Here is an 18,753-nt window from a genome sequence, read left to right as displayed (position 1 = left end):
AAGGCTCGCACAGCCCGTCTCCTGGACAAACACCACCCAGTTTATGAGCACAACCTCATTTAAGTGCTTGGAACCAAGCTGTAGCTACATATAGAATAAAATAATAGAAGTGTGAAATAAACAGCAAGAATGAGGAGGTTAATTCCTTCATCTGCAAGGACTTGAAAGTGCTGTATGTTTGTTTCTTGAAGGATTTGCAGGTGCAGAGCCATGTGTCTGAAAGTGCTCTGGAGCTGAAGAGCTGCTCAGGGCACCTTGCCTCAACCCGTGAGGCAGAGGTGGCTCAGTGTGAGGTGAAGGACATCATGGCTGTGCTCCCCCAACCCTGAAGTGGCCCCAAAATCCCACCTGAAGCCACCATCTCCCTCACATGGGGGTGTGAGGGGCCACGACTCCAGTGGGGGGGATGACGTGAGGGCCATGGTGGCCCCTTAACTGTTCCCTGCAGATCCCAGTCTGCAAGAACAGCACAAGGCACAGACCTTTCTCCACAGAAAGGGTGATTAGACATTGGAACGGGCTGCACAGGGCCGTGGTGGAGTCTCCGTCCCTCAAGGAGCGACTGAATGTTACACTTGGTGCCATGGTCTAGGCGACATAATGGTGCTCAGTTATAGGCTGGACTCGACGATCTCGGAGGTCTTTTCCGTCCTAATGGATTCTGGGATTCTGCGACCGCCACCACTGATTCCGCCGCTCTGACACTGTCGCGACACCGAGAGGCGGCACCGCCGCACTACTTCCCGTCCCGGGAGCGGTAGGATCCTGTAAGCGGAGCCGCATCACCCCGCCCGCTCTTCCCGCCCGGCCTATAAAGGGTTTCCGACGGGCCGTGTCGCGCTCGTAGTATCCGTGCGCCAGGCGAGCCCGCTGAGGGGACGGCGGCCATTTTGTTCAGTGCTGGCTCTGTGCTGAGGGGGCGGGGGGGCAGAGAGAGCGAGGGAAGGCGCAGAGCAGGAAAGGGCAAAAACGAGACAGAACGAGGAGCGGAGTCGGGCCGGCCAAGCCGCGAGCGGAGCGGCGGCGAGGGCTCCGCCCGGCCGCTGAGAGGCGATGGCGGATATAGACAAGCTCAACATCGACAGCATCATCCAACGGCTGCTGGAGGGTGAGGGTCGGGGACAGCGCGGTTGGGGGGGGGGGGCGGCGGGGCCGAAGCGGCGCGTCCCGCCCGCCCGGCGGGGTCTGAGGGGGCACTAAAATGGAGGGGCGAGAGGCGCTTTGTCTGCCTGGGGTCGCCGCCGCCGCCTCCCCGCCTGGCTCGGCCCCGCAAGCCCCAACTTTCCCCTCAGCCCGTGTGTGTTTCCGAGGCGTTTCTGCCTTTTCATCCCCCGGTGCAATGCTGGGACCAGCCGGCTGCCCCCTTCTCCTCCCCTGCAGTTCTAAGGGGATGCTTAATCTAGTCCTGTGTTCGAATGAGGGGATGCTTAATCTAGTAGTATTTTGTAGGAAGGGCTTTTAAAAAGCCTGGCGTGTTCTCTTGCCTTTCACGCATACACATGGGATCAGTGCACGGCTGGGTAGTCGCGGGGCTCTGGAAAAAAGACTCAGCGTGTTTAAAGAGTGTTGAGGCAGCTTTTCAGCAAGTCGGGAGGAGACTGTCGTGGGTTTCAGTGTATGCTGGCTTTAGCTTTGATTAGCTGCTTGCATTAAAGCTGCCACAGGATTTTGGCTCTTAATTCGTAACATATGGTGGGATTTTAGGTGTGAATAGAGGGTTGGGGTTTGGTGTTTCAGACAGTCTGAAAAAGGGCTTATTGTCTGCTATTGTTGGTGCTTTGGGATGAAAAGAGTTGCCTGGGAATTTGTAAATCAAAGGAAAACCTGGAAGTTGCAGGGGGTGTCTCCAGCATCATCCCTTCGCTTGCAGGGATCAGCACTGGACTGGGATCAACTGATTTTAGGGCAAAAGACTGAGAAGTTGCCAGTGACAAATTCTCTTCCAGGCATCAAAGAAAGATATAATTATTCAGAGAAAGAAGCTATCCTGATCCAGCCTCACTTCACGTGTGTCAGGGCAGCATCTCATCTGGACTTACTCTTGAAAAGCTTGGTCGGGGATTTAACTTTTTTCCATTTGGCACAAAGTCAGCTGAGATGTTGCCGAGAAAAATGATGAAGAAATGTCTTTTCTTACAGGATTTTGCTTGTGTAATGCTTAGATAGCAAAAGATCAGGCAGAGGAACAGAAATTCTACTCTAGAAAATTGGAGTTTAAAAATCCTGTAGATGAATTATGGCATTATTGAATAAGTAAAAGTAAATGGGGTTTTTCCTCTGATCCGGTTTGGGTTTTGCCTGTTACCAATTTAAACCGCCCTGGTTTCAATTATTTAAAGACTTCCCTTCATAAAGTTAGACCAGGATTTTCCTGAAAATCCAGTAATACAACTTGTAAATGTCAGGTCTCGTATGTCATATGTTTGGTGACATATTAATACATGCTCAGTTGAATTGCACTCTTTAGTTATAGTTCTTACTGATTTCCCTTAGTGTAACTAATGCAATATTTTCAAAGTGTAAAGTTTGATTTTTTAAATGCATGGATTAGACATTTCCTAGAAAGAAATGCAAGTGATTTCTCTGTTTAAAGTTTCAAAAAGTAGTAAGATCTACTGTGTCAATGTGTTCTGCTCTTGCTCAGTATATATCAGCATTATATGGTTGGAGCAGATAAGAGTTCATGGATCAGGCTTCAGAAGGTTTATTGACATGTTTTAAGAGGTGCTTCATGCAATTACAGACGTTACCTGAGGTTGCATCAGCTGCCAGAACTGAAATTAATTTTTTTCCCTTTATTAATACTGCAGCTGGGATTTTGGATTCCTTGAGGCGATGATTGTCTTTCAATATTTAAAACAATTACTGGTGTTAGTAACCTATGCTAGTGCTTTATTTGTTGATTATTAAATGTCTGTTCTAAATGTCTTTGCCAGACAGAGAGTAATGATTGACCTTTGTGAGTGTCATTTTTGTGCTTTTTTTTTTTCCTAAAACATGGCTGCATTTCAGCACACACTGCATTTTAGATTTAGATCAAAGGAATTATTGGTTTTCAGTGCAGTTCTGGTAGAACAAGTGCATAATGTTAGTTACAGAAAGTGTGGTGTGCCCGTGAGCTCTGTGTCAATACCCCTTCAGACAAGGCTGCACACAGATTAAAATCATACTCGGGCATGAAAACACTGCAAAATCTGCTTTAATAATCAGCTCACAAACTGAATTGCCCAAATCCTTGTGCAAGCTGTAATTTTAGAGCAATTTGGTATTTCATTATAGCTCTCTTTAAACTTTAAATACTTACACATTTTTATAGCAGTTAACTTTAGGTGATTTTGCTACTAAAATTTAAAGAGTATGAGCAGGGGGCTTAGCCCTTTCTAGAGGTAACAAACCCCAGTACTAATGAAATACTGGAAATCAGTGGGCAGGTACAGTTAGGTATTTGTTTTATCATGTGCCTTAGCATTGCCCTGTTGGAAGAAGTGAATTGATTCTAATGGTTGAGGTAAAGTGAAGGGTGAATAATAAATTATTCTTGCTTTTGTCCTTAATACAGAGTATTAATAATGTATTTGTGAGGGATTTTAGTTGCTTTCTATCCTGACTCCTCTGCTCAACTGACATTATTCCTACTTTTCCCCCAAATAGTGTTCTCCCACCCACATTAGGCTATTTAGGTGAAATTATTAGCTTGTTCTTTAAAAGGCCTGGAAATATATACTTCAGGTCTCATTCTAAGGTAAATATTTGAAGAGTCTTCCTTGCTCCAGTTGTTTATAGTACAGAACCATTTGGCATTGAGATGTCACAAAAAAAAAAACGTTTTTCAGAAGCATTGTTCTCAACCTTGGAAAGCCATTCAGGGAAAACATTGAAAATACTGACTTTTTTTGTTGTAATTGAATTCATATTTTCTCCCCTTTTTATTGATGAGGGTTGTGTCCTGCTAGGAGCAATTTCCTGAGTACAGCTTGTCTGACTTTGCCAGTTCTGGTAACTGTAATATCCACAAGAATGAGACTTGCAAAGTGTAGTAAGTAACAGTATCCTGCACTGAGTATTGAAATGTTTTTAAGTATCCTTGATATTGGATAAAGGGTCAAATATTGATGGAACTAATTCACCTTCCTGAGGAATAAGAGGGGTCAAACATGAGAGCAAATTTTGCCCCTTCTAGCAGGGGGTAGTGAAGGCAGCAACTGCAGCTGTGTGTGCTGAGTCAAAAATGCCAGCAGACAAGAAGATGCTAAAAAACTCCTTGTAAGATAAAAAAATCAGCGGCACCTGTATGGTCTTGCAAAGGGATCCAGGAAATGGCAGAATTCCTGCTTGCCTCAGTGAAGAATGAGTGACAAATCCCAAGACTCCCTGAGTGTGAGTGTGGCTTCCTTTCTGTGTCATGTCAGATGGGCTTCCTATAACTTGAGCCCCTTATCCATTTCCTTCATCTCGTGTGCTGGCAGCTTTTGCAGATAAGTAGGGTCTGGTTTGGAGCTCACAGTCACCTATTTAGAAAACAGGATTGAAGAGTATTAGTCTTACCATGGTAACAATAAATAATGGGTAAAATAACAATTTCAGCATACCTAAGTGACCCAAGTGGAAATGTGTGTCTGCAGATCTCTCCTGTGCTGCGTCCTCGGCAGGCACTGTTAAGGGAGAATTGAATAATGAATGGAGGCTACTTTGGATAAAGCCACACGAGGCTACAATGGTGGTAGCCATTCTGAAAACTGAAATCCTGGCTAGTGCACTAAAATCTGCAAAAAGACTCTTGAATCCTTAAACGTTTCTGTTTATACACCCACAGATTTCTATTCCCAGTAAAGCCTGTTGTAGAGATGTCAAGGAGATATTCTTTCTTAATTTGCTTTAAATGGGGAAAGATTATCATCTACTTATTAAAAATAGTTGAGCTAAAGAGCATGGATAAGATTTTGCTCACCACAGAGATGTTTTCTCACAAATGCAGTCCTGTAATTTTTTTTTTCACCTTTCTGCTAAGTGCAGCATTAATTGGGTCTGCAGGGTTGCTTGCCCTTTGGCTTCATATACTGGGGTAAGAGTGATTCCAAGAGATGTTAATCTGAAATGTCACATTTACTCATGGATGAGTTGGGATGCTGTGATGAAGTTTCTCATGGACAAGCAACACTTTTTGACCTCAAACCATATCATTTTCCTTAGTTTGTGTAGCTTGATGTTAATTGTTTCCTGCTGTGGTGCAGCAGTTGCTAAGAGTAGGAAATAGAAACTCTTCATTCCAAAGACCAGCATTAGATTCTTATCAATGCCATGGATTCAAATAAGTCTGTGAAATTCTTTGCCTGTTGCCCAGTCAGAGAAGAGGAGGAATTTGTCCCCTCTGTTTGTGAGCAGTCTGAGTACCTGTTGCTCCTCACCTGTCTGCAGTGTGGAAATACGTTACAAGATGAAAAACTTGTAGTCATGCAGAATCTTCCATTTGATAACACTGCTGTGAACTTTTGACATACTCGAAAGCAGAGGAGAACTTTTCAGAGCCTTGTGCACTGAGGAGATGATTTTCCATTTCATTTTTGAATTTGAAGAGATCTGATCAAAGCTGGTAGTGCCTGCAGTAAAGTAAAACCTTTTTTACATCAACCACTTTCAAGTTATTTATTCCCTTTGTGCCTGTGGTGCAAAACTGACTGTGAAACTGTCATTGGGAACTGCTAAAAACTAGATTAAAACCAACCTGCAGTATTTTTGGAAATGTCACTATGATTGCAGACATCTTAACATAAAATATGGTGAAACTGAGAGACTTGTTTAATAAGCCAGAAAAATGAACTGACCTGTAGATAGACTATTTTTCTTAAAACATTTTCTGTAGGAGAACTTGATTCTCACACTTCAGTTGACAGTATTTCAGCTGCTTCTTGTAATGCAATACTGAATGGAAATGAGATGTTTGGATCACTGCAATTTCTGGCATTTTTGAACTTCCTGCTATTTCTGACTACTTCTCTAACTATCTGTCCCTTTCATATTAACCTTGGCTGACGTAAAGGACTGTGTGGCACCAAAGCAAGGATTGGAAAATGCTGGTGGTGGGTTGGGATGTGGGAGTCTGTTGTACTCTGCATGCATATGGTCTCAGACTGTTGTACATTCTGGATCCCCCCAGCTCCTGACCCATTTATCCCTCCCAGGGAAATGTAGAATAAATTCTCAATGTCAGGCAGTGTTCTGACTCCTGGCAGCTGCAGCTACACTTTGTACTTGCTGTTTGCTTGCTCCAGAATGGCTGCATGCCTCAAGTTCTTCCTCTTCTTCCTATTCCTTCCTTTCCCCCTCTGCTGGGCACCTGTCATACTGCTCTGTTTATAGTACACTCATTTTAGAGTTGGTATCTTCTTGTTTCCATCCGTTTCTCCCTGTCTTGGAAGTCAAAGATAATTTTAATAGTGGACCCTGTGTTCAGAGCAGTACCTCTGCAAAGATCATCTGGGCTGCAGGGAAGGATTTTTTTCTGTCGTTGTTTCCATCTAGTGGAGAGCTTTTTTTTTTTTTTCACAACTTCTCATATTTGTACAGCAAGAAAGATTTTACCTGTTAGAAGACTGCCCAGACTGGACACTGAAATTCAAGCTCTAGAGAAATAATTTCTAAGAACAGGAGCATCTCTGCCTAAAGAGGGTGGGAATATTTTGCTGTCTGGAGATGCTGCGGCGGTGTGTTCAGGCACAAATAAAATACCACTTGAAATGGGCTGAATTTTTTCCCCAAATGATTAATCTTTAGCTTGTTCCACTGTCAGTTCCAGGATGTCATTTCTGAGAGGTTATTTTTTATGCATTGAAAGGGCAAATGTGCCTGTACAGTACTATTGAGCTGCTCTTTTGACTTCATGACCAAGCTGTCAATTAGTATTATACTGTCTGATCTTCACAAGCTGCCTTGTTTTGGTCCAAAGCAGAGAAACAAACTGTAAACACAACATATATTTCATAGTGTTCTATTTTTGTCTTTCTTAGAAGGACTAAGTAACTTGAAGACCCAGAGAAACCTTTTAAAAAGTCATTAAGACCGAATATCCTGCATGTCTGTGCCAGCTCTTTCATTGTGGATGAGAGAATCCTTGCACTAAAAATACAGATTCCTCAAACCAAGATGCACTTCTGCATTTTTGATTCTTCTGAAGCCAAACCCACTTTTGTTTTCCCAGCTTTTCAGGACATACAGGTTAATGTCACAAGAAATTGAACACACTTGTATCCTCTATGCAGGTTCCATGTTGGACAAAGCAGTGAAAATGTCACTGGCAGGCAGAGCTGAACCAAATTTTCTTGTTCTTTCATCCATGGCATCTGTCCTAGGGAGTTTGGGAAGTGCAGCACAGCATCATTTCATTTTGTCAAGGTTTTCTACAGGCAGGTGACTAAAACTGTGTGAGGATTATACCAGTTCAATAAAAATGTATTGGAAAAACCTAGAAAACCTGTGTCTGAAACAGTGCTCGGATCTTCATTTAATCTTGAGCAAAAATGAGTGCACATGCTTTATTCATGAGCTTTAGTGACTCAGTGCATTGCATAGTCTTTATAATATTTTGTACTTTTTAATTTATGGATGTGAAGTACAGGGTTTGGTTTTAGCAATTTCTAAGAAGACCAAATCATGGCAAATTAGAAAACTAAATACAAGTATTTAGCTTCACAGAAAACTAAATACAAGTATTTTGTATTATCTAACAAAAAAAAAAAAGTTAATTGTAAAATCTATTATTAAGTCACCATCAGTTTTATATTTACAATTCAGCCAGTTTATCACTTAATTCTAAAAATTTCTGTTGTTTATTGCTTCTGGATATTTGGCATTTTGATTAATTTGCTTGTTGCTCAAGAGTTTTTGGAAAATTACTGTATGGATGAAAAAATTACTGCATGGATGAAAAGCCTCATTCGTGATAAACTGCTGTGACAAAGATTTAACTTCCATTTACATGCTTCATTACTTCTGAGATTTTAATGAAAGACATGAAGTGCAGTGGTAATTCCGGCGTTGGCATGTAATGTCAGTGGTGAGTGATAACTCGTGGGCAGTGAGGAGCAGAGGAGCAGGTAGAGCCTGTAAGAGAGCACTGTTAAAGGCATGACTTTTGACCTGTAGTAATGTCACTGTGAGCATTCATTGTAATCTGAGCTCGAGTTTCATTTTGGAGCTTGTTTGGGGAAAGGTGGTGTGGTTCAGGGCACTGCCAGGGGTTCTGCAGGGCAGAACCTGCCGGGGTCTCTGGCAGTCAGCGTGCAGGGGAGGATTGCTGTGGCAGCAACACTGCGAGTGCTGGCAGAGATCACATCCAATGTCACGGATTTCATGGCTGTTACACAATCGTTATCTTATTCAAGTGCACGCTCACTGAGCAGCGTTTTCCGTGCTTGATCAGAGGCCTGTGGAAAAGTCAGGCGCTTCTGTGCTAGTGAGAAATTGGGGCACAACTGCTTTTTGTTCTTGCTGTTCTTGAAACTTGCCTCGAGCACCCCCAGCTTTTCCCACTGACTGCAGTTCTCACTTGGCTCCATACAGCGCAAGGCCCACAGTGATGGCAGAGATTTGAGTCATCTGGAGCTTCCAGATTTCTCACTCGGAGGTGAAACAGTAGCAAAGGAATTAGACTGAAGTGCTGGCTAGCTACTAAGTTATTCACAACTTCAGGAAGATAATACTGCGCAGGTTCTTGTGTTTGAAAGGATTCAGATTTGTTGCTTGCTTTTTTTGCAGTTAAAGACCAGACCTTTTTGGATAAGGGCATAGATTCTTCAGTCTCAATGCCATAGAGTTGCTCATAGTAAGTCACCTAACCTGGCAGCCTTAGCAGTGGGGTTTTTTTGTTTCTGGAGGTGTTGGCAGAGCGTTTCCAGCCGTCTGAGACTCAGGTTCTTGGTGGTTTGGCTTTGCAGGGGCTGAACCAATGGGTTACATTGTAGAAGATGACTGCTGCTCTTACTCCTTTTTTTTTTTTTTTTTTCTTCAGCCTTATCGCTATTATATGTTGTCACTGGTTTTGACACCAAAAAAAATATAGGCTTCACCAGTAATGGCATACACATAATTTTTTTTTAATCCAGTCTTAACCCTGATAAATGCTGTTTTGTGCAATTTGGGCTGTAGTTACAGCACTGCTGCTGTAGAAATGTCCTTTGTATTTTTGGGCAACAGAAATACAAGTGTGGGGCTTGTTCAGGTCAGGCTGATTGTCATTGTCCAGAGCAGGAAGGAAAGCTTTAATGGATGTTAAAGGAACAAACTGTCCTGAATTGTTGCAGTGGGGGAGATGGAAACAGTGATGGAAGGGTGTGAAGGATGGGAGTTGGGAGAGGGAAGTGCTTTGGGGCTGGGAGATTGGTCTCCTACTGGCTTGTCTTTTACCCTGCTCAAAGGCAGCGATGATGGCAGCTGCTTTGTCATCATGATCCAAAACTATTTCCTTGCTGTTAGTCCTTACCTTCCAGTCATGTGTGTATTTTTCTTCCCTGTTTCCCAGTAGTAATGTAGAACAGGGCAGTGCAAGACTTGCTGATAAGTCTGTGGTCTTGTTTAGGTTGGGTGAGGTGATTTGCTGATTTAGGGAAACTTGCACATTTGTTGGTGATTGAGTGGCAGACAGCCTTTGCTGAAGTTCAGACAGCTTCCAGAGAACAAGTACATAACTGCTTCACTAAAAAATAACATGTAAATAGTCACATTGTCCAAGATGGTGTTTATAACTAAATAGAACTAAACTGATGCTATTTAAAATGTGACATTTTTAACAGGGGAAGTGTTGAGCCATGAATTCTGTTAAATGAAAGTAAAATGCTACTGGAACAGAACACACTCCCCTTTCCTTGGCACTGCCATTTCACCCCAGCACACCAGTCCTACCCTGGTACCTTCTCATTCAGTGTTGCTCTGGCATTTAGTCAGACTCTTAAAATAACACCAGGGATGTTGCTGCTTTTGTTAACTGACTTCTGACTCCTCTTGGCAGTGCGAGGATCAAAACCAGGCAAAAACGTCCAACTTCAAGAGAATGAAATTAGAGGACTGTGCTTGAAATCCAGAGAAATCTTCCTGAGTCAGCCTATTCTACTAGAACTTGAAGCTCCACTGAAAATCTGTGGTGAGTACTGTGAGTTTTGGTTTCATTTTGGGGGAGGTGTCAGGTAAATGCAGACCGTAAGCAGAGAACAAGTGCCAGATGCTACTTTCACTTATTAACAGTGAAACTAATAAATAATTGTAGCAAAAGGCAAAATAAAACTCTGCTGGATATATAGGGCAGAGGAGTGGAGAGGGGATAATATGTGGGAATTATATTTGGGACCAAAATAATCCAAACCCAAAAAGCAACTGGTCCAGTTTCACCAGACTGGGGGAGAGATTCACATGAAATTTTGGAAAGAAGTTATCAAATAAATGATGTTTGGCCCAATTGTGACTGAACAAAGGGAAACAATGAGGAACCCCAGTATTTAATGTGCTGCCATGCAAAGCTGAACAGTGATTTGGCAGTATTTTAAAATCCTGCTAGAAACTTTTTTTTTGGTACTGTTTCTTGGAATTACTTTCTAGTTTGGTTTCACCATATTGCATACAGCAGTGCTCATTTTGCACACATGTACATGTCTACTTATGCTAAAAGAATGAAGAATGTCAACATAAAAGCCTCAATAAATGCAATTTTGAAAGCTTCCAGCACATCGTTTTTTATCCTACTCGAAAACAGATGACTTACTTCAGTTTGAAGTAGCTCATTCCATATTTATAATATTGGTAGTCTAAAATCACAATTTAGTGTTCTGGTTGTCAGAAACAAGCCCATGATTTAAACTAAAGGCAGGAATACCAATTTCATTTTTGATGCAGTTTCCCTGCTAGAATTTGAATTACTGGGTATTTCCAGAAAACACGGTTGGTTTCTCAGAATCTTGATTTTATTTTATACACACAAATATTTTTGTGTAGCTACCATTGCATAGATGTCAAAATGTGATCATTTTATATACATTAACTGCCATTTTAAGTATATTTTAAGTATGTTATCTAACTGCAAGCTTTTTTTCTTTCTGAAGCATCTTTGGTTTGTACTTTCTCTAGAATCAATCAAAGATTGTAGTGAAGGGTCACTTAAGTGTCATGTCTGAATCTCCTTGCAGGTGACATCCATGGACAATACTATGACTTGCTTCGACTCTTTGAATATGGGGGTTTCCCACCAGAGAGCAACTACCTGTTCCTTGGTGATTATGTTGACAGAGGAAAACAATCTCTAGAAACAATTTGTCTTCTATTGGCCTACAAAATTAAATACCCAGAGAATTTTTTCCTCCTCCGAGGGAACCACGAATGTGCCAGCATCAATAGAATTTATGGGTTTTATGATGAATGTAAGTACCAGGCATGTGTGCCTCTACTGGGGACAGCACGGTGGCAGTGTTAGATGGCTCCTTCCTCACTTGAAATGCCCTCTGTGCTCTTTAGAGGGGTCCTTGGCCTGTTTTAGAGAAGGGAGTCTGTCCTTCCCCTGGCCCTCTTGGAGTCCGATCCTCACACTACAAAGCAGCAACCAAGTGGGTAATTTTATTTGTTGGCTGCTGTGTTAACTAACAGTTCTCACTGGTAAAACTCAGAAGGGCATCTAATGAGAGATGGGAGAATTTAATTTGATGTGCACTACAGAGGTGCACTTCTGTTTCATTCCTCTGATGATGATAGGCACAGATTGTGTGATGGGGGCTGTATGTAGACCTTACCAAACACAAGAAGTAATTTTGCTGTGAAGTAGAAGCCAGTGTTCCTGTTTCAAAGGATGTGATTTAATCCAGATAATGTAGAGATGATATTAAATTAATTGTGCACTGAAGCATGTCAGAACTTGTGTGGTGGGACACACTTGGCTTGCAGATGATGACAAGATGTGCGCTCCATGTCTTGTTCTCCTCCTGTGAGGAAACAAAGATGTGTGATATTTCAGAGTTGTCTCCTCAGAGATTAATCACAGGCTTAGTCATATATCACAAATATGTTCAGGGTTCATAGCTGGGAGAGTCCCTTTGAAATTCATAAAACTGTGGCAGTTTTGTTTTTCAGTCCTGTTTCATTTTTCAGTCCTGTTTATTTGCTGAAAATGAGTTTATGTGGTAAAGCAGAATTTTAAAGAAAATCTGCTTTTCAAGAATTGCTGTCTTCCCCTGAAAGAAATGGCAAATGGCAAGATTTTCTGCAACAGATCAAATTCTCCAAGGGATAATTTGCCAAAGCAGAGTTGAGACTGCAGAGCCTGATTGCCAACTGTTGAACAGACTTATGGTGTCCTTGAAGCTGTGCCACACTGAGAGACCTTTGCCACTGTCTTTAAACAAATAAGTCAGAAAAGCTCATTTATGTATAGGCTTTAATGCTGACTTTTTTGCAAGTCTCAGTAAAGTTCAGGCATCTATGTTAGGTTGTTTGTGTTAGAAAAGCACATTGACTGGGTTTTTCTCCCCAATCTCCTCTAGGTAAGAGAAGATACAATATTAAGCTGTGGAAAACCTTCACAGACTGTTTTAACTGTTTACCAATTGCAGCTATTGTGGATGAGAAAATCTTCTGCTGTCACGGGGGTGAGTAGCAGTTCCTTAGGTGATGTTTGAGGAACTGGAAAACTCAGTCATGGCAGTTTCATGTTTACACTGCTGAAGCTTCAAAACATGGGGATTCTTCTCTGCCTTGGCTCATGTGTGAGGAAGGGTTGGGCTCAATGAGTGTCAGTTTTGTGAATCATGGAGCCGGTTCAGACACGATGAGCTGCTCTTCCTTTTCCACCAAAGGCACCTTTAATAGCCTCTCCTTTGGAGTAGAGAGTCCTTGTAGGGTTTTTTTAGACTTAGATGACCAGGAGTTTGATGTCTGTCCCCAAAACATCTGTTTTCACAGAACCAGAGTGGTTTGGGTTGGAAGGCACCCTTGGGGATCAGTCAGTAGAATTCCCCCATCGTGGACAGGGACTCCTGTCTCTAGGTCGGGTTGCTCCAAGCCCTGTATGATCTGATGGGTTTAATTTGTAGAAATTGATTTATGCCAAATGATGCAGCTTTTTCTGGTCATAAAATACAGATTGCACCTTAAATGTTTTATCACTTGCGAGCCATTACAGTTGCCCAGGGACTCCCATCAGTGGAAAATGGTACGAGATTGGTTTGATATTTTATTTCATCTTACTGATCATCACAGTGAGCATTCCTTGTGATTCCTGGTGTTCATTCCTCTTTTATTTAACAGCTGTTTTATCAGACACTTGCAAAATATTAGTGAGATTATTGTAATCCTGTAAAATGTGGAAATGGCCTTGCTTTATCTTGCTTCCAGTAAATCTCCTAGAAAGTGACTTCTGTACCAAACACTTCAGAACAAATGCTGGATTTATAAAACGTCAGTGAATGTCGCCATTGAGCTACGTAAAATGGCAGCGGTGAATCACTTTGAATCCAAGTTATTTTTGTCCTGGATGAATGTCAGTGCTGCAGAGCAAAGCTGGACTAAGCTGGGGCCTGCCTGTGTCTTCCCTGTAACAGGTTTGTCACCAGACCTGCAGTCAATGGAGCAGATCAGACGAATCATGCGCCCCACGGATGTACCGGACCAAGGTCTCCTGTGTGATCTCCTGTGGTCTGACCCTGACAAGGATGTCTTGGGCTGGGGTGAAAATGACAGAGGAGTGTCCTTCACTTTTGGTGCTGAAGTGGTTGCTAAGTTTCTCCATAAACATGATTTGGATCTCATATGTAGAGCTCATCAGGTATTTTCATTTTGTATGTTAAACCATAAAATAATTTAGGTCTGGGGGACCTGAGGTGACCATCTGGTCCAGCCCAGCCCAGGCCTGGCCTGTGTCAGCCCAAGGTACTGAGGGTCTTGTCCAGCCAAGTTGTAAATATGTGTGAGATTCTCTGAATGTGTCCCAGTGTTTAACAGCCCTTATAATGAACATTTTCATATAAACTCTAATTCTCTTGAACAGAGGTTTTCTCAATGTTACTGGACTCTGTTGCTGAGCTGGCTCTTGTGATGCTCCTGTTTTAGTGTAAAAGTTTGAAACTCATGCTCATTAAACATAGCCAGGTTTTCAGCTGCTGCCTCTGGAAAAGTTGCTTTGCACCTTCTCAGGAGGAAGCTGCCCAGAGTAACACCTCTGCTTTTGTCTCTAAAGGTGGTTGAAGATGGATATGAATTTTTTGCAAAAAGACAGTTGGTAACTCTCTTTTCTGCCCCAAATTACTGTGGAGAATTTGATAACGCGGGTGCCATGATGAGCGTGGATGAAACACTAATGTGCTCTTTCCAGGTACAGTATCTGAACATCTTCCCTTCTATTTAGTGAGGTCGTACATTACATTTGTACTAATTTGAATCAATGTTTCACTGTTAAATAACAGTAAGACTTGTTTCAAATAGATCTTTAAAGCTGTCACATGTAGTCAGGGCAGTGCACTCACATCTTCAAAAACATAACCCTGTGCTGGTTTGAGTAGGGGAACTGTTTTATCTGGAATTAAATCACCCAGGCAAAGCAGTTGGCTGTCAGCTGCTCCCACTGCTGTGGGCTCTGGAGCAGCTGATGCTGCAGCCCAGCCTAGCTCAGAGCAGGAAACACATTGATTTCCTGGCACATTGAGACTTGTCCAGAACCATGCAGTGCCTTTGCCAGTGAATTACTGTTTGACTGGAAGATGGCAAAAATGTTTTGCTAAATGACCCCTCTCTTTTCAGATCTTGAAACCTGCAGAGAAGAAGAAGCCCAATTCCAGCAGACCCGTAACACCTCCCAGGGGCATGATCACAAAACAAGCCAAGAAATAGTCACTTTGGCACTGCCTTGTTGGGACTTGTATCATAGTCTGTAACCTCCATTTTTAAACCTATCATGTGTGCTGTTCAGCTTGCTCAAAATAGATAATGTGTTTGTGGTTTTCCTTTCCATTTGATGAATGGCATTTGCTGGTTGTAACAGCGAATGAAAGACTTTCCTCCCTCCCAGGAAAAGAGTTTGAAAGCCCCCCTGTGTCAGTGTTCCAGCTGCACACTCCACAGCATCTCCCCCCCAGCCGGGTCACCGCGGGGCTGGCGGGACCCGTACCATGAATAGTGTAAATCTTGTTCTTTAGGATCTGAAGAGGGCACTCGTGTGCTATGAGAGTAGAGATTGTTCCTGTCAGCGATTACATACTGTTTATACAAACCACTGTGAACTTTTTTTATGTTCAATTTTGTTTTAAAGGGATTGCTTTTCTTTTAATGTCTTGTCATGTACACGTTAGTTTTATTGCTGTCGACATTAGGAATAACCTTCAACCTTGCCAGCACCACTGGTAGGATGTATATTTAATTCAGACACACATCCCTCTCCGTATACTTCAAATGACAAAGCCATTATTTTAAGTGTTTGTGTCTCCTTCCTGAAGCCAAAGTTCGCTTAGAAACCCATTTGTACACAACCCCCCTGCCAAGTTGGCCGGGCTTCCCATCCACGCCTTCCTCTCGGAGAGAAAAGGAAGTGCTGGCTGGAAATAGCAAACAGAAAGGCTTGTCCGTGCTCAAAGTGAACACGTTTTTGTACAGTTTCCGTGTGTTCAGTCGAGCAGATCCCAGTGCTGAGACAGCAGTCCCAGGGCAGTGACACAAATGGCTCTGGGAGTGATGGAAATGGCTCTGGATCTGCTGGAAGGGGTTTGTGCATTTCAGCATAAAGACTTTGTTCTACAAAGAAACCTAGAAACTCGCTTGATAAGCCAACCAGAGGTGTTGATCTTGATCACCGGTTTATATAAATCTCTCACAGAATCTTGTTTTTTAAAAACTGTTGATCTTTTTTGAACAGATGACAGTGTACAATATCATGTAGTGAAAATCACTTATTAAATGAAGAAATTGTTAAATCTTCTCAGTGTCAGTTTATCACAACATATACACTACTGCTCTCCAAGGGCCTGACGTAGAGAAATAAATTGTTCTGGAAACCCACGGATTCTTGGTTTGGATTTGTCTGAGCTGCAGGAGGTGATTTTGAACAGCAGTGTTGGGTTTAACTCTGGGTCTGGAGCCTCAGGCAGAGGCCCCTCCCAGCCGAGGGGTGCAGCTCCTGCAGCACCGCACGTGGGGCCACTGGTCCTGAGCTGGTGTTTGCCACAGCCCTGCTCGGGACTGGGCAGCAGCACACAGGCGTGGGAGGACAAGTTCAGCTCGGCTCCTGTTCATTGTTCTGTGCACTGAGGGGTTGGCCTTGAGTGCAAGTGCTCTGAAAGGGTTGGAGCTGAGACTGGACCCATTTCCTCTGGTGTTTAATTAGAGAACTAAATTTCTTGTGGAATGGGGAACCTGAGTCCCTTTTATCACTGCTGGCTGTAGGCTCTGGGGGTGGGTGAGGTGTGTGCCAGCTCCAGGCACTCTGCTCTGGGCCCCCACAGGACCAGCCCGGGGTCCTTCACTGCTGTGTGGAAAATGCTGTGGGGTGTTGAGCACTCAGAGGAGGCGGCCGGTTCCTACCCTGTCCCTGCTCTGGGGCAGCTGCTGCATCTGCTGAGGAACAAGTTTGTCACTGGAATGCCCAGCTCTGGCCTGTGGTGTCCCACTGAATTCCCCTCTACCTCTGCAGTGCGTGGGACTTGCTTGCCAGAAGTGCTTTTTCTGGGCACTCCGCAGGCATTGACTTTATTGTTTCAATGTATTTCTCTGAATCAAACAGCCAGTTTCCTACTCTGAAGACATTTTTCCCTTCCCTCTACAACTGATTAATCAAAAACCTCTAACTGCCTCTGCTGAGCTTGCTAGATCAGATGTCACAGAGCACCTGGTAAGGCTCTCTCACCCAAACTTTCACCCTTTGAATCACATTTGTGGTTTCCTTTATAGCTCTATAATTTTTCTCCCTCCTTGTCCAACACCCTGCAAATCTGTTATTGCTGTTGTGGGTGACAGCACGTGTGGAACCGGTTGGGATGTGCCTGCTCTGGCAGGGACACTGTCACCCCTCACCGGCGGTGCTGCCTCTGGCCGTGCCACACCTTTGTCCTCAGTGCCTTGTTTTTTTCTCTCCCAAACAGTTTCAGTGACACAGGTGCCTATTCTGGGCTGTGTCCTCTGCCTGGCTGCATTCCTGGAGGTTGGGTCATTCCTCAGGCTCCCTGGGGTGGCAGGGGAGTGGGTCCTGTCCAAGGGAAGGGAAGGGAAGGGGCTGCTGCTCCTGCTGCAGGTTGTGATCAACAGCTCAGGCACATTTTATGTCCCTTTGTTGGGGTTGGGTTGTTTTGATCAGTGGAGAACAGGAGCAGTAGATGCTGATTGCCGATTGTTTTTCCATAGTGATACTTGTAGGAATGTCCAGCTGACACATGGAATGGCCGGAGCAGCCGTGAGCCTCCCAAGGCCTGTGTCCCCACAGCCCAACACCAATTCCTGCTGGCCCAGAGCTCTGTGGATGGTGCAAAGAATGGATTGGGGTGGGGAGGGGCACTGGGCTGTGCCAGAGGTCTCCACAATAGGTAGCAGGAATTGAGGTAAATCCAAATTCTCTTCAGTCCCTGTTGTGTGTCCTGGAAAGAGTGGTGAGATCTGAGGCACTCGTGTGTTGGCTGCCCCTCGAGGCACTGGGGTGTTTCTCGGAGGTGAAGTCTGTCCTTGCCACCCAGCTGTGGAAAGGCTGGTTTTCCACACAGGTAATTTTTGCCTGTTCCTGCTTTGCTTTGGATGTGTCAGGGCTGTTGTTGTGTTCAGTTCCAGGTCAGGCTGACTTCAACAACAGCACATCAATTTTCCTTGGAACATCAGGACCTGGTCCCAAGCAGAGCTCAGGCCACAGGGGAACATGGAGATTTTATGTACACACCCCTCGTGGTGGGGGTTTTCTCCTTAAACCCCACAGTCCTCACCCAAAAGGGGCTGGATCTGATGAGCTCCCAGGTGCAGATCTTCCCCCATTACCTGATTGCTGTTCACTGGACTCAGCTGAATTCAAAATGCCCAAATTAACTGGAAACCCCCAGGCTAAACCTCCCTGCCATGGGTCCTGGGCTGTGCCTTTAGTGTCCCACTCCAGAGCTCTGTAAGTCGCTGTTTTGGGGTGATGGTTGAGGGATGGGGGATTTGGAGCTCCACGAGGGTGTCACCTGTGCTCATTCCTCATTGCCCTGGGGAGAACAGGGATGTGTGCTTTGGGATGAGGTGCTAGAAAATGTTTTGGTTGCAGGAAAAGATTTAAGCACTCTCTAGGAAGAAATCCTTTCAAAGAAAGAAAGAAATACCTTTGGGTTTTAGAACTGAAGAACTGGAGAGGTGTTTGTTCCTTGGAGAAAATTAGGAATATTTCCAGTTTGTCCCAGCAGAGGTGCCACAGAGATGGGTCCCAGGTGCTTTTCACAGCTGAATTTTTCTGAGGACTTCCCAAACCAGATTGTGTTTGAGAGATGGAGGGGAAACCCTAAATAATGAAGAAGCCTCTGACAAAACACGAGCTTATAAATGGAGGCAGATTAATCCAGGCCCGATTCCTGGATTTTACATCCCACATTGATCCCTGCACCTCCACCGACTTCATGGGACTAATCTGTCTCTGTGTTCAGCAGCTCTCTCTGGGATCGGCAGAGTCACAATTTAATTTCACGACTCTCCTGGATCTTTGCTCGTTGTTTCGTGTGATGGGGAAGAAAGTTTAAAAATAGTGAAAAAAGAAAAAAAATTAAACTCCATCTGGCCTGTCCTGTTTCG

At 43.7% G+C, this 18,753-nt stretch overlaps 1 protein-coding gene across 1 annotated transcript; it reads left to right on the top strand.

The window, feature by feature from the left end:
• The first annotated feature begins 843 nt into the window (after positions 1-843).
• PPP1CC (protein phosphatase 1 catalytic subunit gamma) lies at positions 844-16,014 on the top strand. Its single transcript, XM_053994115.1, has 7 exons — positions 844-1,108; positions 10,001-10,132; positions 11,169-11,399; positions 12,513-12,617; positions 13,569-13,792; positions 14,204-14,338; positions 14,764-16,014. Exons 1-7 carry the CDS (start codon positions 1,054-1,056, stop codon positions 14,851-14,853), a joined length of 972 nt encoding a protein of 323 aa, XP_053850090.1. The 5' UTR covers positions 844-1,053; the 3' UTR covers positions 14,854-16,014.
• The last annotated feature ends 2,739 nt before the right edge of the window (positions 16,015-18,753 follow it).

This window comes from Vidua macroura, chromosome 18 (assembly GCF_024509145.1).
Source record: "Vidua macroura isolate BioBank_ID:100142 chromosome 18, ASM2450914v1, whole genome shotgun sequence".
Lineage (NCBI taxonomy): Eukaryota > Metazoa > Chordata > Aves > Passeriformes > Viduidae > Vidua > Vidua macroura.
The sequence above is the reverse complement of the archived record's forward strand: the minus strand, read 5'-3'. Positions and strand labels throughout refer to the sequence as shown.

Bases quoted from the DNA above. Each gene is read 5' to 3' on its own strand.
- PPP1CC (XM_053994115.1), top strand. From the start codon at position 1,054: ATGGCGGATATAGACAAGCTCAACATCGACAGCATCATCCAACGGCTG. The intron at 10,133-11,168 runs GTGAGTACTGTG...ATCTCCTTGCAG, and splicing joins AGCTCCACTGAAAATCTGTG to GTGACATCCATGGACAATAC. The intron at 14,339-14,763 runs GTACAGTATCTG...CTCTCTTTTCAG, and splicing joins CACTAATGTGCTCTTTCCAG to ATCTTGAAACCTGCAGAGAA.